Source organism: Sander vitreus, chromosome 18, assembly GCF_031162955.1.
Source record: "Sander vitreus isolate 19-12246 chromosome 18, sanVit1, whole genome shotgun sequence".
In the NCBI taxonomy this organism is placed as follows: domain Eukaryota; kingdom Metazoa; phylum Chordata; class Actinopteri; order Perciformes; family Percidae; genus Sander; species Sander vitreus.
Window position 1 is genome coordinate 4,663,701 of NC_135872.1, and position 19,591 is coordinate 4,683,291.

Here is a 19,591-nt window from a genome sequence, read left to right on the forward strand (position 1 = left end):
CAAAGAAAGAACAAAAAAACAACTTTAAAGACAGAATGTTCTACAGAAAGTTAGAAAAAGTTCTACAAATTCCACAAAGTTCTCTTATCTTTTGATGTCCACAAGGGAATAAATGCTAATATTATACATATACATTCAACTGACAGAGTATAGAAGAAGTCAATATAAGGAAGTGACTGCAGGAAGTAGATGCTGTATTCATTTTTAAGAAGCAGCGTCAGAGACTTTGACAGTTGAGAGCGTGAGACTGAGAGAGAATCACGATGGCTCAGTTCAGATGGATTATAATGTCTTCATTTCTGATGCTGCTGGTTCACTTTACAGGTAAGATAACACACGTTTTGTTTGTGGTGAGTTTAGTGAACTCTTGGAAACTGAAAATGAGACACATTTGCAAACTAAAATTATTATTACACTAACTATAAACATAACAGTCATATTAATATTTCAGTTTATCACATTTAACTCTCTTTTTCTAAACAAACAGCTGGGAAATATTCCACCTCCGCTGTCAGAACTGGAGGTGAAGTCACTTTGTCTTGTGAACATGTGATAGATGATCAGAATAAGTGTGACAGTACTTCCTGGACCTTCGGTGGTTTAAGAGAAACAGTGAGGCTGTTTGAAGAAGCCGAAGCTAAATCAGACAGACTGAGTGTTACAGAGAACTGTTCTCTGGTTATAAAGAAGGTCACAGAGAAGGATGCTGGTAGTTACACCTGCAGACAGGTCAGACCAGGAGAACAACAACAGGGTGGAGACTCTGTTCTTCTGTCTGTTGTTACCAGTGAGTATTTACATCATGTTTTCAAATTGTCTTGTTAGAACAATATACTGAAGTATTATAATAATTATGATTACAGTGATGAAGTTAATTTTACTCTTGTTGTCTTTCTCTCTCAATATCTCCATCTTCACCAGTTACTGAGCAGAAGAACGATGATACGGTCACCTTGATCTGCTCTGTGTTGGGACAGTCAGGGTGTAGACACTCAGTGAAGTGGCTGTATGAGGGTGATAAGACTGACGTGAATACAACACAGCATTTCTGTCAAGCCACTGCGACATTTACAACATCTCACCTTAATCAGAAGTCAAAGGATTACGAGTTATTGAAGTGTGAAGTGACAGAGGATTACAGTAGAGAAGTGAAGCTGTTTCCCTTCATCTCTCCTCAGTCCTCAGGAGAGAACCCAGGTGAGAACATGATGATATGATAATTACACTGAATGTGTTTAAATTTAAGCTTTTTGTATTTCATCCTTCCTTCCATGATATACTGTACAGTTTTGTTAATGTAGCCGTTAAAATGATGATGCAGCAACAACAGAAGCAACAACGACTACAATATTTCTAGCAACAATGAAACCACAATCAACAACAGGAAATAAATGGACATCAGAAGAGACAAACAACTCAACATCTGAAAATGATGATGGAAGAAAACCAGAAGATAGTGACTGAACAGAACAGAACTACATTTACAGTTAGAAAAGACACGCAGGCAAAAGACTCTTTGTTCATTCAGAGCTCAGAGATATAAAGACAGCACAAGAACACGCTAACAAGTAGCTCATCATCATAACACCTCTGACTGTATTTAACACTTCTAACTTCTCCCTTCAGGCTGGCGGTGGTGGCTGCTGATCGTTGTGTTTGTGGCTGTTGCAGCTCTCTTCATAATCACTGTGGCTGTCCTCAGATGGAGGAGAGCTAAAGGTTAAGACATTCACAGCACTGTTCAAGTTACAGGGGATATTGGGGGGGGTTCGACCCCACTAGATGAGACTTGGACCCTCCCAAAAGGGATGAAAATAATAGTTTGGGGGGGGTACTGAAAAAATGTAATAAAATATAATGTTAGCCTATCCAAAAGTGTATGTATTTAAATGCAGTATTACCATCACATACCAACAATTCAGGAAATAATCTAATGAAATACGATTTTCAAACCCTCACTCCCCATTGGGCTGTACCATTTCTCTGGAACGTTCAGACTGTGTTCTTTGCTATGGTTCTTTGATATCACTTCATTAGCTGTCAACAATGTATGTACCAGGTACGGGCGCAGGCGCTGGTGTGTCAGCGAAATTAAGAGAATGTGGCTGAATCAACTTTAATCTCAACTTTAATCTCTGCCTATCGATATACGAATGGGTTTACAAGCGGTGGCCATACATTTGTCTAACATTTGTAACATAGTGATAGCCAACCTTTGAAAAACATTGAGTAGCAAGATCGCTATGGTTTAACTGGAGGTCTTCCTTCCACTCAGCGGCCACGACCATCGCTGCTGCTTAGCTTAACAACATTAGGCCTACAATCACACGCTGTAGCAGCAGTTCCATATATATACTGACACGGGGAGAGGTTTAATGAGGCGATTTATCATTTTGTGCAATTTCATTCTTGATTGCATGTCTTAACAAGAGGGAATCTGCACTAATATTCAGAGAATTTTGCATATAGATTAGTGGTTGTCATGTGTGTAAGCCTATAGAAAATGGAGAGTGACGTCACCAGTGGAATTAGCTGTACCCCCCGAAGCTCACGGTATAATTCCAACACTGATTCACAGATGAAATTTTTGTAAACGAGAAATTTCGATAAACCTGGAATTTCACTGAGGAAGCTAAACCAAACTCTCTTTTTTTTCTTTCCAGGGAAAAAACTAATTACAAATAACGACATGGTGAGTTTTAATACTGAATACTCAAAGTTTGATAAAATTGTGACTTTATATTGTATAGTTCTACACCTGAAAGAGAAAAGAATATATACATTGTCGACTCTATTGTGCAGAAATTAAAATTGTTCAGCAGCAAAGGTCAAAGGATGCATTGTGAGGGGGAAAAAAGAAAAGTGAGCAACACAAACAACAAACAGCCTCCACAATGCACCACAGAGTTGAATCAACTCATCTTATATTGACACTATGTGTTGTGGGACTGTTGTATTGGATTACATTGCACGGATAATGATGATGTTTGGCAGCTCATAAAAGATACACAGCAACTAGAATTGAAGGGAATCAAATAGACAAGTTAATCAGTATTAATCAACATGTTACTGATCAGCCTTTATGTTGTCTCCTCTGTGCAGGCTGATCCTGAAGGTGGTGTTTTCTACGCCTCCATCAGCTACACCAAGAAGACCAGCAGGAGAGCCCAGGTAAACTGGCTAATATATTATAGTGTTGGTGTTAATGGATTATTAATCTTTTAAATCCTATATATATCCAGATATTAATGATTCTGATGTCAGCCTCTGTGTTCCAAGACAAGTTTGCTGTGAATTTTCATGATAACAACACGATAAATGGCGGAGTTTTGTCGGCACATACAGCAGCACCACCATAAGACCAACATGTCCACTTCACACACAAGATATTTCATAATCTTATCCGCAGATTAAAGCTGCAGCAAAAACAATATTACAGTTGTTGGCAGCAAAATCAGGAAGTTGCGTTAAGATGATGTCATTTATGAGTTGTACTCTATCCCTCCAGACCCATGTTGATGATGATGATGATGATGATGATGATGATGATGATGATGATGATGCAGTGACCTACAGCGCTGTGAAAGCCTCCTCCTCTTCTGCCGCAGCCTGTGCTGATCCCAGCGACGTCTACGCTACCGTCAACAAACCAAAAAAATAAGATATTGTGTTTTTATAAAAGTGATGACTGTTTTGGATCATAGATTTAGAAATGTAAGGTCAAAGTTCAGTTCAGAGTTATTATAAGATTGATCCTAAAAGTTGGTCACATTGTTTCTTTTCTTGGGCTAATTGCAGCAAAGTGAGAATCCAGCACCAGTTCTGTAACACATGTAGCCAGTGAGAGAGTTAAGACTCCCTCTAGAGGTGGAGAGGGTGAGAAGAAGAGGCAGACATATATTCTGTATTCTTAGTACTGTGACCCTGCATGGGCACATCGAAGGTTTTGTACAAGTAATTATTATCTGTATTGTTATACCATTTAAGTGAATATTGCTTTTGTTCAGTAAATCTTATTGTTTTATGCTTTGCTTTATTGAATAAATGATTAGACCCACACGATTGCAAAATGCACTCACTTTAAAAAACAATTGCCTCACTCTGTTGGGTAAAAAGTTGTTGTGGTCCTTAATATGTAGCGAGTACAAGAAGACACACACACACACACACACACACACACACACACACACACACACACACACACACACACACACACACACACACACACACACACACACAGAGCTCCTGCAGTGTAGTGCCTCTATCATTTGCTGCTGTGATGAGTAAATGAGGTGCAGGTGGGAGATAGAGGGTGAAGCTCAGTTGAGGAGAGTTGAGGTGATTGCAGGTCAGATGGGAGTGGCACGATGTGGGATGAAAGGAGAAAAGTGTGAGGGCATCTGGTGGACAGGTAAAGAATGATTGTAAAGGCTCTTGTGAAAAGTATAAATGTGGCTGAAGAGGGGGACAGAGAGGCAGAATGAGCAGGAATACACACAACTGAGACAGACATCGTGATAATATTACACATTGTGTTTGGCTTCATCGAGCTTAAATGTAATCTGTAACAATCTTGCCGTTTATGTGGCTGATAATAATATAAATTACAAAAAAAAACATTCAGGTTTATAAGTGTTTTGTATTTCTATCTCTCTTCACAACACAGACCACACTACAAGCTTGCCTGTGCTCAGCTGACCTCTGTTGGGTTGAACACCTCTTGTTGCGCTGGGCTCTAACATTTGTCTAAATAATGAATAAATGCATGTAACGTGACAAGAAAATACCCAAAAGTGTTCATGCAAATGACCTCTTCACTGGAGCTTTAATATGACTCTGAGTTATTATATTAACATTAAAGGACTGTGTGCAGAGCATGAAAAACCCTGAAGTGGTGACGTCACACACACTCGGATAAAACAGACTCTTCCTTAGTCTTCCACACTCATTATTATGTTCATCATTACAAATGTAAGGTCAAAGCAAGCAGAGTAATAATAAGATTGATCCTAAAAGTTGGTCATGTTGTTCTTCCTTCATTTTCTTGGCTTAATTGCAGCAAATTGAGAATCCAACACCAGCTCTATAACACGTGAAGCGATTGAGAGAGGAGAGTGTGACAAAAGAAGCAGACATAATGGATATATTCTGTATTTTTAGTACTGTAGTCTATATCCACAATATCTGTTACCTTGGGCTTTCTTTGTGTTGGCATTTTAAACTCCGGTGGATTTCTGAGGACTATGGTTAACTGCTCCTCAGATCTCTGCAGGGTAAATCCAGACAGCTAGCTAGACTGTCCAATCTGAGTTTTCTGTTCCACCAAAACAAGTTCCTTCCCGAGGCTATTTTGCAGAGGCACTCTGGCTCAGTCCACGACGATTGTGATTAGTTTAAAGAATTGCCAATTAACCAGAGCACCGTTTTTCTCCAATCTCGGAATGCTGTGTGGACTAGCCATACACTCCTCCGTGGCACTGTGGAGGAAGGTCTGGCAATGCGAGACTATAGTACTGTGACCCTGCAGGGGCATGATGGTTTGGTAAAATGTAGTCTTGTTTGTTTTGTTATATCATTTAAGTGAATATTGCTTTCTTTAGGTAAATCTGATTGTTATTATTGCGTTTTGCTGAATTATTTGTCCCACAAGATTGCAAATGTATTTATTTGTATGGTTTAACGCATTTTTAGTGAGATGAACGTTTCTGTGTATGGGCAGAAAAAACTGTCTCAATCAAATTAAACTCTGGACATTTTCTTGCTCAGCTTTCTTTTATTTGAAACACAACATTTCTGTTTCTCACCAGAGAGCGGCAGCAGAGACCCTTCACAACATACTCATATGTGATTGTTGACCATCTTTTTCCCAACCCATGGGTGTAATACAGTATGCTGCTGAAATCATGGCTGGACTGGGGTAAAAAAATCAGCCCTGGACTTTTGAGACCCAGACCAGCCCACCACAATCGGACGGACACCAACCGTCCTTACAGTCCCCTTCAACACATGAACATACGAGCAGGTTTCAAAATTAGCACCATCTACTAGCCAAATGCTGGTAAAATATGTAAGTGGCTGGTAGTTTTGCTTGACCCACCAGCCCAAAAAATAGTACATTTTAACATTCACTAACCATTTAGCTGGTGGACGAAAAGTTAATGTTGAACCCTGCATACTAGCCCCTAATACTCTCACTTAGCTGAGTGGTAAGTAAGAGAGTATGATAATGTACTCACTGGTTCATGATGGTTAAATGGCTAAAGGTTGAGGGTGGAGCATGGCTGTCATCAAGATGTCTTGTATAATGTTAGTTAACAAGTGATAAGTCTGTAAGTTAAGCTAAAGCTGCATTTTGTTCACAGTATGTAACACTTTTGTTATTTTGAAATGTCAATAAATCAAAAATCTATAGTACTATGTTTGTAAGTGCCTTAGCTTGCTAATACATAACTAACATTAGCTCACTAACAGCTAACTTGTCCTCTCTGGTAGACGAGGGTGCTAAAATAATCATTTGACATGCTTAAATCTTGTGTTTTTAGCTAGCTACTGGCACTTTGTGTAGTTATTCCGCTGCTGATGTGGGCGGGACCTAAATGCGCTCTCTCTATGGTAGGATGGAAGTGGGCCATAGTAGGATGTGACTGGCCAGTGTTCAGATGAGAGACAAACCAGTGGGCCAATCATGTGATCTCTCTCCTCTCTGTGGGCCGGTCAGTCAAAGACCAAGGATGTGAATGGACAGTGTTCACATTAAAAGACACACAAGTGGGCCAATCATGTGACCTCTCTTCTCTCTATGGGCTGATAAAAAAAAATAAAAAATAAAAAAATGCACGGAAATATAGCGGCTCATCTGGAAATCTCCCGGTACTCCCGATGGCCAATCCATGCCTGGCTGAAATGCTTCATTTGTTTCATTTTCACAGCAACATAATGATGAAGATGAAGGTACTGAGAACTATGAAAACGATGCAGAGCCTTCTGCCTCTGTCTGACTCCACTGATCAACAACATCAACTCACCACAGAGTCCACTGCTGTTACATACAGTATAATCTCATCATATTTTACATAAGTGTCAGGTTTGCACACACTGAGGGAATGGACTCCAAATGCATGACTCAAAAGTTGTTTATTTGAACCAAGTTCAAATTCCCACAGGCCAACCACAGAGGCCAACCCAACAGACATCAAGAGTGAAATCCTGCTGGGCGAGGAGTTTGACTCTTCACCTGTGTGTTCATGTGTGCTGTCAAACATCACCATGAATCCTGTCTGGTTTCTAATGAACACCATCTAAAGAAAATAAGTTGTATGACTGAAAACATTTATCTTAAAGGTGCTCTAAACGATGTCATGCGTTTTTTTAGGTTACAACATTTTTTGTCACATACAGCAAACATCTCCTCACTATCTGCTAGCTGCCTGTCCCCTGAACACACTGTAAAAAAAACATCTCCTCACTATCTGCTAGCTGCCTGTCCCCTGAACACACTGTAAAAAAACGGCAACAAAAACAAACTGTGCCAACTTCCACCACGAAACATAACAAACAGTGTTCCAGCCACTAACCGACAAGAAGGATTTTGGGGGTTGGGGTTGGGGTTCGTGCACGTGCACATGAAGGGGGGTGTGGGGAGTGGAGGAGAGGGAAGTGTGAAGAGGGGAAGTTAGCTAGAGGAGAGCTGTACTAGACAACAACGAGCTAGCCTCCATTTTGTTCGACAATACTTCGTCACGTCACCCAACATCGCTTAGAGCACCTTTAACTACCAATCTTCACACGCTCAACTTCCTGCGCAAATGCTGATCAAGACCTTGCAACTGTTACTCTCACGTTTACAAATCACTGTAGGAAAGAAAGTCAGTGAAATGCATCAAACTTAAAAATTACAAATTGAACAAGGTTTTTCACTCTTCTGATATCGACAAGACATTTAGAGAGAATAAAGGCAAATATCACACATCAATTCAACAGGAAACAGAGGAGAGATTAAGTTGATTTAAAGGAAGTAACCACAGGAAATAGAGAGCCAGCAATTAAGAGACTTTGACAGTCGAGAGCGTAAGAGCGAGAGAGAAGCACGATGGCTCAGTTCAGATGGATTATGATGTCTTCATTTCTGATGCTGCTGGTTCAGTTCAGAGGTAAGAGAAAGTTTTGATGTAACGCGGTGAGTTCAGTGAACTCTTGGAAGCCAAAAATAAGACTTATCCAAAACTGTCGTCACACTTACTATGAACATAACAGATTCATGTTTTAGTTTATCACATTTCTATCTATTTTTCTCAACAGCAGCTGCTGGGGGATATTTCTCCTTTACAGTCAGAGTTGGAGATGAAGTCACTTTGCCTGGTAATGTGATAGATGATCAGCATAAATGTAACTGTACTAACTGGATCTTCAGTGCATCAGGAAACACAGTGGAGCTGTGTGAACTCGGGCAGATTCACGAAGAAGCCAAAGCTAAATCAGACAGACTGAGTGTTACAGAGAACTGTTCTCTGGTTATAAAGAAGGTCACAGAGGAGGATGCTGGTCGTTACACCTGCAGACAGGTCAGATCAGGAGAGAAACAGGTTGACACTGTTGATCTGTCTCTTATTAACCGTGAGTATTTACATCATAATGTTTACCAACTGTCTTGTTAGAACAATATGCTGAGGTATTATAATAATTATGATTACAATGATGAAGTTCATTTTAATTAAATATGTTAATCTCTCAAAATATCTCCGTCTTCACCAGCGACCGAACAGCGGAACAATGATACGGTGACGTTCAACTGCTCTGTGTCGACATTTGAACAATGCCGACATGTCAAAGTGAAGTGGCTGTATGAGGGTGATAAGAAGGATTTCAAAGACATGAAGACATCACCAAGTACCTGTTCAGCCACTGTGACATTTACAACATCTGGCTTTTATCAGACGTATTACCAGTTGATGAAATGTGAAGTGATACACAAATTAACTGGAAACGTGCAGCTGTTTCCTTTCATCCCTCCTCAGTCCTCAGGAGAGAAATCAGGTGAGAACATGATGAACTGTTTATAATGGCTTTGTGGATAATTACACTAAATATTTCTTTGGATCTGAGGTTTTAATATTACTTTAATTTGTTTAATTTTGTTCTTGTATTCGTTAAAGGTATAATATGCAGCATATATATATATATACTTATGACTTTATAGTGTGTGGTGGTGTCTGTATCTGCAGACAACCTGCCCTCTGCCTGTATTTCTATGGAAGTAAATCTGTTTCATCAGATTTTGAAAGTGAAAAGCCATTGCATTTCTAGCACTGAATATGTATACATTGAATATATGTATCTCAACTGTTTGCCTCTCCATTTTACTCTTCAAATTTTCATTTTCCCATTTATTTTTTTCAATGTTCACAAATGTAGAATCAAAAATGTTGAACGTTGAAAAATTCTAAATACCGAACTTAGATGCAAAATACAATGTAAAAGATTCAACTAATATATTTTCAACATGCTCAAATTCAGATGCAAATTGCGATAAATCAAAATCCGATGAAACAGATTTACTTCCATATATTTCCTCTTTTCTTTTCTTATTCTATTTTCTGCGTGCGGGACGTTTCTGGGCGTCACCAAAGAGCCTTTGGGCCTTAGTGTAACCCCCCCCCCCCCCGCCCTAGCCAATTACAGCATGCAAGGTGTACATCCAATTCTCATTCCAAATAGAGCTTTGTCACTACCTTTAGCATATTATGATACAAAGCAGCAGCATTTGATGACATCACTTTGTGTTTTCATGTGCTTTGGTGTTTTGCCTCTGCCGTGTGCTTTCGGTCGGTATGTATGTTTACCTGATAAACTGACACACACACACACACACACACACACACACACACACACACACACACACACACACACACACATGCAGCGACAGGATGAAGCTCAATCCGGCAATGTGGCACCTTTCCGCAGAGGTGTAGGTTTTTTATTTGTGCTTTAAAACTTAACAACTGTGAAACAATCAGAAAATAACATTTTCAACAGCTCTCTCCCTTTATTCATTTCTTCTCTCTCTCTCTCTCTCTCTCTCTCTCTCTCTCTCTCTCTCTCTCTCTCTCTCTCTCTCTCTCTCTCTCTCTCTCTCTAGCCAGGTTTCCATCCAAATGTATTGCGAACTTTAACCAAATTCCAGAAAGACGAACAAAAGAAAAGCGAATGAATGCATTTTTTCCATCCACTACCGTTATGTGGATTTGAATAGCATGATGCTGTCATTTCATTGGCACGCAAACCTCGCTACTAGGACACTACAGCGACCATAAACCTAGCTACTCAGGCGTAATGTGTAACACCTCTTATCATGTTTATCCCTTACTTCTCTCTCCAGGCTGGTGGTGGCTGCTCATCATTGTGTTTGTGGGATTAGTAGTAATAATCCCAGTGGGTGTCTTCAGATGGAAGAGAGCTAAAGGTAATTCACCGATGAAACTCTTACAAACAAGAAGTTTAGTTAAACCTGGACATTCACTGAGGAAGCTAAACCCAACTTTCCTTTTTATTCTTTTCAGGGAACAAAACACAGACGGATGACACCACGGTGAGTTTTTAAAACTGAATAATCACCTGAAAGACCTGACAGAAAATAAGAAAACAATTGTTGACTTTATTGTACAGAAAGTAAATGGTTGAACAGCAGCAAAGGTCAAAGGATGCAAACAACAGCGCTCCAAAATGACCAGAGTATAATCAACATTATGTCGTCTCCTCTGTGTAGGCTGATCCCGAAGCTGGCGGTTCCTACATCTCAGTCAGCTTCAAGAATCAGAATCAGAATCAGAAATACTTTAATAATCCCAAGACCAACAGCAGAGCCCAGGTATGCTTTAGTTTCTTTTTATGATCCTAGTCAACGTATATTTATGATTTATGAGTCTGATGTCAGTCTCTGTTGTCCATACAAGACAAGTTTGAAGTGAAATTTGCTGTGATTATTAAACAATAAACATTGTTGACTCTATTGTACAGAACGTCAGAGGTTGTGCAAAGGTCAAAGGATGCATTATGAGGGGGAAAAAAGAAAAGGGAGCAACGCAAACAACAAACAGCCTCCACAATGCCCACAGAGTTGAATCAACTCTTCTTATATTGGCAGTATTTGTTGTGGGACTGTCGTATTGGATCAATTGCACAGATGATGATGATGATGATGTTTGGCCGCTTATGAAAGCTACACAGCAAATATAATGGAAGGGAATCAAATAGACTAAGAATAAGTGAGTCAATATTAATCCACGTTACTGATCAGCCTTTATGTTGTCTCCTCTGTGCAGGCTGATCCTGAAGATGGTGTTTCCTACGCCTCCATCAGCTACACCAAGAAGACCAGCAGGAGAGCCCAGGTAAACTGTCTAATACAGAGATCTTCAACAGGGGGTCCGGGGCCCCTAAGGGGGTCTTCAGAGTTTCTGCAGGGGGGGCCACCAAATCATTGTTAATTTTTTTTTTTAAAGTTTTTTCATTACAGAAGAATATGTCGGAGGGGGATAAGTAGGTCAAAGGATGCAGAGAAACTCCCGCACACTGTCTAACTGGCAAAATGAATGGAGTTTCTGTGCAACTTTTGAACGTTTTTTCAAAAATTAAAATGTCTTGACATGAATCCAACATATTATTAGCAAATAAAAATCAGCCTATTTGTGAAAAAAAAAACACATTTATGATAGGTCTACTGGCGAGGTAAGGCAGTCGCTAAGGTAGGCCATCCACAGATACAGTTCATCCTAAATGTTTGACCATTATAACATGATTTATAAAATCACACCAACAATTATTTTTATAGCTTAGTTTTCTATGCACTAAAAAGGTATGAAGGCTTTAGGCTTTTATTGTAGGCCCAGTTAAATATGCAACTTCATTTTATCAAATATATGTAGTAGGCGGTCCCTGCTCCATCTCTCTCTCAGATGAGGAGTCCTTGGCTTGAAAAAACATTGAAGACCCCTGGTCTAATATATTATAGTGTTACCAGTGTCACTTCACTTTTTGAATCCTTCATTATTTAGGATTTAGGATTCTGATGTCAGCCTCTATGGTCCAAACTTGTTAAGACAAGACAAGACAAGTTTGCTGTGAATATTCATGATAACACCTCACATTTCCATGATGTCAGCTGTACTCACAAGATATTTCTCAATCAAACATCACCATGACGCCTGTCTGTTTTCTAATGAACACCATCTAAAGAAAACATGTAGTACCTCAACCATTTATCTTTTCCAACAATCTTCACATGCTCAACTTCCTGTGCTGTTGCTGATCAAGAACATGTCAACTCACTCAAATCCCCTGTTGAAAAGAAAGTCAGTGACATCAAATTAAAATCCAAAAATAAAAAATCCCACAGAGTTTTTCACTAATCTAATCAGCATATAGAAGCTGCAGCAAAGTTAATATTTGAGTTGTTGCACGGCAGCAAAATCAGGAAGTTGCGTTAAGATGATATGTGTGTGAATCATTAGTTGTGCTGTTTCCCTCCAGGGCCGCGGTGAGGATGACAATGATGATGCAGTGACCTACAGCACTGTGAAGGTCTCCTCCTCCTCTTCTGCTGGAGCCTCTGCTCATCCCATAAACCTCGACCCTACCTACGCTGGCAGGCCAAAGAAATAAGATGTGTGTGTGTGTGTGTGTTTTTATAACAGTGATGATTGTTTGGATCGTAGATTTAGAAACGTAAGGTCAAAGCAAGCGGAGTTATAATAAGATTGATCTTAATAGTTGGTCATGTTGTTCCTTTCAATGTTTTGACTTTTCGATTTCATTTCAGTTTAGTTATTTTTTAAGAGTGTGTTTGCTTGTTTTAGTTTAGCTTCAGTTTTTCCAAAAGGTTTAGTATTCCTTATATATTTGGTTTTGTTTGTAGCTGTAAACATGTACATGCAAAATACATGATTGGAGAATAGCCATGATGTTTAATGTTTAATCTTTGTGCTACTTTAGTGTCTGATTTAAAGCAGTTATGGCACAGCACCATCCTGTCACTTGGCTGCCTGTGCTGCCAATCTTCCCAGCCCTTGTCACATGATTAATGTTTCCATAGTGACTATCCAAAATACTGATACCATTAAACCAGCACTGGATTTTTTTTTGGCAGACTAATAGCCTGACAAGCCAGACCTACGTCAAGATGTGATTGGCCTGACTAGAGTTTGGTTTTTCGAGTTGCTAGACTGACCCTGGCTGTAAATTACATTTGCTGCCGCTAGAGTGCGTCTAGATTTCTAGTAGCAGACTGAGCCTATAGAAAACATTCTTTTTTATTTGTTTGTTAACCTGGCAATAAAGATTTAGTTTAACTTTTTCTTGAAGGTTTTAGTTTTTTCTAAGTTTCAGTTTACTAAATATATGTTTCATTTGTTTGTTTTTTTCGTTTTAGTTTTAGGGTTAGGGTTTTTTAGTTTACTATAATGACCCCTGTTCCTTTCTTCTTGGCTTAATTAATAATAACCAGCTCAATAACACATGAAGCCATTGACAGAGTTGAGACTCTAGAGGCGGAGAGTGTGAGAACAGGAAGCAGACATTTTGGATGTATTCTGTATTCTTAGTACTGTGTTCCTGCATGGGCACAATGAACGTTTTTCACAATTAATTATTGTGTTGTTATATCATTTAAGTGAATATTGCTGATTGTTCTGTAAATCGGATTATGGGCTTTACTGAATAAATGATAAGTCCCACAAGATTGCAGATGTATGTCTTTGTATAGTTAACACATTTTGAGTAAGATGTATTTTGTTTCACTTTTGTTCATCTATGAGCAGAAAAACTGTCTCAAGCAAATCAAATTCTGTTGGACAGTTTCTTGCATAGCTCTCTTTTATTTCAAACACAACACTGTTCTATTTCTCACCAGAAAGCGGCAGCAGAGACCCTTCACTAACTGCCCACTCACGCTGCACAGCATCAGACACCCAAACATACACTCATACAGTATGTGTAATTTACAGGGGGGGGGTTGGGGGGGTTGTAATCAAACAACCCCACCCCCCAAATATCTAATTACAATTTCCTTTACATAAATAAAGACATTTGCACCGCAATTCGATGCAGTAAAGACACAAATTGTTGCAGAACAATTCACCAGAATGCAGGAAATGAAGTGTTTGATGTGCTCAAAATTTCCATTTTGCCCAAAAGTGGAGATCTGAACCCCCCCGATGTTGAACCCAAAGTTAGGCCCTTGCATGCACTCATATGTGATTGCTGACAATCTTATTCCAAACACCGTGGGTGTAAAACTGTATGCTGCTGAAACTGCCCAGGCAGACTAAACTCAGAGTACTCCAATCCTTATCCAATCAAGTCCTGCAATCTAAATGTTGACTGTGAAGAATAGAGTACCCCTGCTCTTGGGTGAGAATATTTTCAGTTTTATCAGGTAAAGGAGAGGAAGGTAAAAGGGAATGAATACAGTGCAAATGAACTAAATCCCATTGCACCACAGGGTGTACCTCTGAACTGAAACTATACATAAAAAGAGTAAAGAGTAGTAGTACAACATGTCTTTGTTATGGAAAAACACAGTTAGTACAAGTACATTTGTAACCAAGTAAAGTATTTGAGATTACTTCAATTTCCAATTTCCACCTCTGCAAAAAAAAATCGAATAAAAAATAGATCGTAGATTCCCCTTAAACATCCCATCCATCTGCTGTTTGTCCTAGAAACATGGCTTTGAGGGGAGAAAGGAAACCATGCAGTGTCTTTAAATGTATACGAGTCACCTAAACATGATGATATTGCTGAGAGTATAATAACAGCGTAGTTGTAACTTGTCTAATGGAAGTCAGCATGCTTCCAACGAGAAAAACAAACTTCCTTCGGACTTTGAAGCAGATATGATTGTAACATATATTTCCATTGTTTGAGAAAGCAGAACCTACACACACGCGCGCGCACACGCACACACGCACGCACACACGCACACACACACACACACACACACACACACACACACACACACACACACACACACACACACATATGAAGGTTTGTGGACAATAATTAGTGTGTGAGTTGAGCATGAAGAAATTGCAGTTTGGTGGGGGGGGGGGGGTTGTTAATGCAGTTCAGGACAAAGGGCTGTCAAACAAACTGATTCTGCTCCACTGGCGCGCCGCTGCAGAACATGACACATTCCAGGCACAAGAAGGCCTGTCTTCAACACAAAACTAGCAGCGGATTAAGATTAGGAAATTAATTTCAACATTAATATGGATTAGCTCCTGAAGCTCACTAACTGTGTCTTTTACCACCAACTCTCTGAAGTCCATTTTCAGACAGAAAACTATAAGTTCAGAGGGAACTTTGGTGTTGAATGTTTCCCTTTAAGGTTTAATTCAAACTTTTATTTTGGTGAAATGCAAATGAATATCTAGGTTTTTGGTCTTTACTCTCTCTTACTTTTAAAATGTCTTTCTGAGATATATCAGCACCACACTTAATCTCACCAAACCCGACTGACACCCATGAATGAGAGTAATTACATCATTAAGCATACAAATGGGCTAATTTAGCTTCTCTTCTCTCTTTTTTTTTTTTTTTTTTTTTGGTCTAAGGGTCCGTGAGACCATGACCCAATTTAAATATCCAATCACAACTCAGAGAAAATCTCCTGAGCCAATGGGACGCTTGGCGCCACCCACCTGCATGCATAATAATAAGAAGCAGAATAATAACACCAGCGGGGAAACTTGCAAAAGCTGCAGCTTGCTCAGTTTGCTTTGGAGATTACTTTGCCTCTCTGAAAACCTTCACCATGGTCGACGCCTTCTGTGCCACTTGGAAACTGGTCGACAGTGAGAATTTTGATGAGTACATGAAAGCACTCGGTGAGTAACAGCCTGTTTCTTTTCCCTTTTTATGGATGCTTTAGATCAAGCTTGAACAATAACTGTGCATCTTGTCCGATTTCTTTTGTGTGCCTATATGATAAATGAAATATTCAGAGGTTTAGACCACTAACAGCCCCCCCTCTGTGCCCTGATCAGGTGTGGGCTTTGCCACCCGGCAGGTCGGTAATGTGACCAAGCCGACTATAATCATCAGCCAGGAGGGTGACAAGGTGGTGGTTCGCACCCAGAGCACCTTCAAAAACACAGAGATCTCCTTCAAGCTGGGAGAGGAGTTCGACGAAGCCACCGCTGACGACAGGAACTGCAAAGTAAGCTGATATATAATAATTCTTGCTCCAAAAAAACCCGAAATCAAACACATATGAGTAATTGAAACCAGATCATGCTGTACAACCCATTAAAACCACTCACTTTCAGACACCAGGAGAGCTTGAATGGTGTCCAAGAAGTGTCCTGCAATATTAGAAGTGGTTTAATTGGGCTTTCATTAAGGAAATCCTAATTCTAAAAGTCATGAATCTTATTTAATCCAAGATTTAATTTGTGCCAGTGTCCCCCCCATGTGCAGAATAGTAAGTACGTTAAAAAGATTTTCTTTCAAAATGCAGTTCTGATCAAACTTTGAGTCTGGGGGTTATTCCTTTTTTTCTATTTGTGGGTCAGTGACGAGACTTGACATCTGGAGATGTCCGGCTATGGATCAACATTTGGCAGGATCTTAACGAACTGATTGTCCGCCTCACTTGTTAAAAACATTCTTCTCTTTTTGTCTTTCAGTCCATAGTGACGATGGAGGGAGACAAGTTGGTCCACGTCCAGAAGTGGGACGGCAAGGAGAACAAGCTGGTCAGAGAAATCAAGGATGGCAAGATGGTCATGGTAAGAAAAATGCACCCAGATCACACATATCCCTGTCTTGTTTGACAGCAATATACAGTACATAACTTACATACATGCCTTAAAGGGATTGCATTTAATATCAAAATAGAAACGGACACTTAAACTATGAAAGTCTGATTGTGTAGCCATGTGGCAATAAATGCCAGTTGGTTAGCTGTACGTAAAGATACAATTTTGTTGTGCATTATTGGAATATAATATATATTTTTTTATGAAGTAGTCATGATTTTTCAGAAGCTCAGAGATCAATATCCTTTTTACAGGAAACACTGGTTCTATAACAGCTGTTGAAATGAAAAAATATAGTGTAGTGGGCAATTGACACTGCATGTAAAACGTCTGCATGTAGTCTTTAAATATTAAAAAACACATATGTACAGCAGCAAAGAAATTAGTACTAAAAACACACGTTATAGACAGTTTTTATTGTCTTTCTAAAGCTCTAAAAGTGCAGCAAAGAATCTGTTTATCTTTTGTTTTGTTGTGATGAATGAGCATGCCTTTTCACGCGGCAAAGTAAATTACCAACGGGGCAGCTGCCAAAAGCTGCCTCGCCACATTCCCCACTCAAACACCTCTTTGTTTTCCGCTGGTTAAATGTTACATTAGGGAAGATGTAATTCGCTGTCATGGTAACTGTGGTCTCTCTCCCCCTGCAGAATTTGACCTTTGAAGATGTCCATGCGGTGCGTAGCTATGAGAAGGCATGAGTTCTCCGACTGACATCATCCCACTCCGGCCAAGAAGTGTTGATTTTATAATTATTATTGACTGTATGCCTCTCTTTGCACTTCATCCTCCTCCGCATGTCCACAGCCTGCAGGCTGCACATGTTTTGTAAGATATATATATGAAAACATTTCTGTCGTGATGGATGGATCGTCTTTTGGTACCCTGTGTGAAACATGAAATTAAAAAAAAAAACACAGAGAGTAAATATTGGTCTCTTCTCTTTTGTTTTGGTATTATGTCGCAGTGGTTCCATCTTTCAATGTGGTCGACGAGAGAATGTATCTTCCTCGGTCAAAAGAATTTGATTAACCCTTCCGATGCTGAATCTCTATCTTTTAGGAGGGGAACTGAAAAACTTTCTCTGCATGAGGCCGTAAAGTGTCACTGTATTATATGTCAAACAATTTCCCACCCCAGCTTCAAACCTGGTAGCTTAGTGAGACTATTTTCTGGGACCAAGTTGGAGGAATTACATCAATATGCCAAATATTCCCCTCAGAGTGAATAGTTGGTCTCTGATCAGGTTCAGGTTACTTTATTGGTACCCATAGGTAAACTAGGTTTACAGTCTAAGAGGCAGGACATCCTTAAAACATAACATGCAACACACAAAACGTTAAAACATATAAAACAGACAGTAGAACATGGATAAAAAAACAGTACATGACCACATTGACTTGTGCATGCTAGTACATGACCAAGGTGCTTGTGCGTTCTGTGCAAGTGATTCTACAGTTTGTTTAACAGAGTTATTGTCTCTGGGACAAAACGGTTTTTAAATCTTGTAGTTCTACAACCAGGGACTATTAGCCTCTGTCCAGAGGGGAGACACTGGAATTCCCTATTCAAACGGTGTAAGGGTGTAGGCTATCTTCTAAGATGGCCGTAGCTGTCCGCTGTAGTTGTTTAGCATACGGGGATGTGGGGTGCAGCTGGGACTCACCAGTCAGCTTACTGACTGATGTGATTATATCTGATTTTAAAGGCCTCAAATGGCTCTTCAATCCTCGCTAGAGAGTTATACTTTGACAGTACATGTATTTGATTACTGTAAATGAAGGATCTGTTTACCTAAGAATATCGTATGACTCACATCTATGTATTTGTATCCATCCTTTGGTTTAACCTGCCCAGGTTTGAATAATGAATAAGCCACAGACCTCACTGTCAAGGTTTTTTTTATTGAAACTAATTTCTACCAAAGAAATAGTCGCTATTAAATCTGCTGGCAGCGTTGTCTGTGGATTATGCAGGGCAAAAAGGGCACTGATTTCGGAAAGAGATGCTCCTGCTGAATTTTTAAAAAGCGTTTTTGTGAGCACAATAAATTGTTGTCATTATTCATTCACCTTCAATGTATAGGGTGGACGAGAGAAATATCTAAATATCTGAAACAAATGAAACCAAAACTGCTTACCTAGACACCCCTATAGGCCATTTTAGGTGAACTGACCCTTTAAGTGCCAAGATAAATTTGAGGGGTCATAACTAAACGGACAGAAAAGACAAAATTAAATGTGTTAGATTTTTTTCTCTCCTGTTTTTCTGTTAGCTGGTTACCTCTTTCTTTTACCCATCAACCATGGTCAAAATTGACCTGGTCTGTTTTTGGTTTTTGTTTTATTATTTTTTGGCCATTTTAGGCCTTTATTTATATAGCTGTATAGCTATATATAGCTTATACAGCTGAAAACATTAAAGAGGTGAGCAAGGGGGAACGACATGCAGCAAAGGGCCACAGGGCGGGGTCGAACCTGCTGCTGCTGCGTCAAGGCGTAAACCTCTATACATGGGTGCCTGCTCTACCAGGTGAGCTACCCAGGCGCCCAACCTGGTCTGTTTTGCCTGTTTTATAAAACATAAAGTAGAAATTATCACCCAATTCTGTGTTACATCTTCTTGGCCAACTTCATTCCAACTCATCACCGCTAGTTTTACACTTATTTATTTAGACTATATGGTAAATAAACCTAATTTGTGTTAAATTATGTCTAATTTTTTAGTTACAAACTCCTGATATTATGAATTATTTTAGCTAATAGTTAAGATCAGAG

General features: G+C 39.5%; 3 protein-coding genes across 4 annotated transcripts; all 3 read left to right on the top strand.

The window, feature by feature from the left end:
- Positions 1–202: 202 nt before the first annotated feature.
- Positions 203–4,057, top strand: LOC144533740 (uncharacterized). The gene is made up of 7 exons (XM_078275287.1): positions 203–324; positions 488–787; positions 922–1,197; positions 1,627–1,719; positions 2,664–2,692; positions 3,103–3,171; positions 3,509–4,057. The coding sequence occupies exons 1-7, from the start codon at positions 264–266 to the stop codon at positions 3,659–3,661; spliced, it is 981 nt and encodes a 326-aa protein (XP_078131413.1). The 5' UTR covers positions 203–263; the 3' UTR covers positions 3,662–4,057.
- Positions 4,058–8,031: 3,974 nt separating this feature from the next.
- Positions 8,032–13,130, top strand: LOC144533105 (uncharacterized). Of its 2 annotated transcripts, none has more exons than XM_078274254.1 (8): positions 8,032–8,150; positions 8,302–8,613; positions 8,752–9,033; positions 10,376–10,459; positions 10,557–10,585; positions 10,763–10,864; positions 11,319–11,387; positions 12,526–13,130. In XM_078274254.1, exons 1-8 carry the CDS (start codon positions 8,090–8,092, stop codon positions 12,655–12,657), a joined length of 1,071 nt encoding a protein of 356 aa, XP_078130380.1. In that variant the 5' UTR covers positions 8,032–8,089; the 3' UTR covers positions 12,658–13,130. The 2 variants fall into 2 exon arrangements, with proteins under 2 accessions (XP_078130380.1, XP_078130378.1); XM_078274252.1 differs by having other exon boundaries at positions 8,034–8,150; positions 8,299–8,613.
- A 2,649-nt stretch (positions 13,131–15,779) lies between these two features.
- LOC144533245 (fatty acid-binding protein, brain) lies at positions 15,780–17,633 on the top strand. The gene is made up of 4 exons (XM_078274489.1): positions 15,780–15,881; positions 16,041–16,213; positions 16,683–16,784; positions 17,465–17,633. The coding sequence occupies exons 1-4, from the start codon at positions 15,809–15,811 to the stop codon at positions 17,513–17,515; spliced, it is 399 nt and encodes a 132-aa protein (XP_078130615.1). The 5' UTR covers positions 15,780–15,808; the 3' UTR covers positions 17,516–17,633.
- Positions 17,634–19,591: the final 1,958 nt, after the last annotated feature.

Coding starts and splice junctions, on each gene's coding strand:
- LOC144533105 (XM_078274252.1), top strand. CDS start 8,090: ATGGCTCAGTTCAGATGGATTATGATGTCTTCATTTCTGATGCTGCTG. Junction 9,034..10,375: donor GTCCTCAGGAGAGAAATCAG/GTGAGAACATGA, acceptor TTCTCTCTCCAG/GCTGGTGGTGGCTGCTCATC. Junction 10,586..10,762: donor CACAGACGGATGACACCACG/GTGAGTTTTTAA, acceptor TCCTCTGTGTAG/GCTGATCCCGAAGCTGGCGG.
- LOC144533740 (XM_078275287.1), top strand. CDS start 264: ATGGCTCAGTTCAGATGGATTATAATGTCTTCATTTCTGATGCTGCTG. Junction 325..487: donor GCTGCTGGTTCACTTTACAG/GTAAGATAACAC, acceptor CTAAACAAACAG/CTGGGAAATATTCCACCTCC. Junction 3,172..3,508: donor AGACCAGCAGGAGAGCCCAG/GTAAACTGGCTA, acceptor CTATCCCTCCAG/ACCCATGTTGATGATGATGA.
- LOC144533245 (XM_078274489.1), top strand. CDS start 15,809: ATGGTCGACGCCTTCTGTGCCACTTGGAAACTGGTCGACAGTGAGAAT. Junction 15,882..16,040: donor TGAGTACATGAAAGCACTCG/GTGAGTAACAGC, acceptor TGCCCTGATCAG/GTGTGGGCTTTGCCACCCGG. Junction 16,785..17,464: donor AGGATGGCAAGATGGTCATG/GTAAGAAAAATG, acceptor CTCCCCCTGCAG/AATTTGACCTTTGAAGATGT.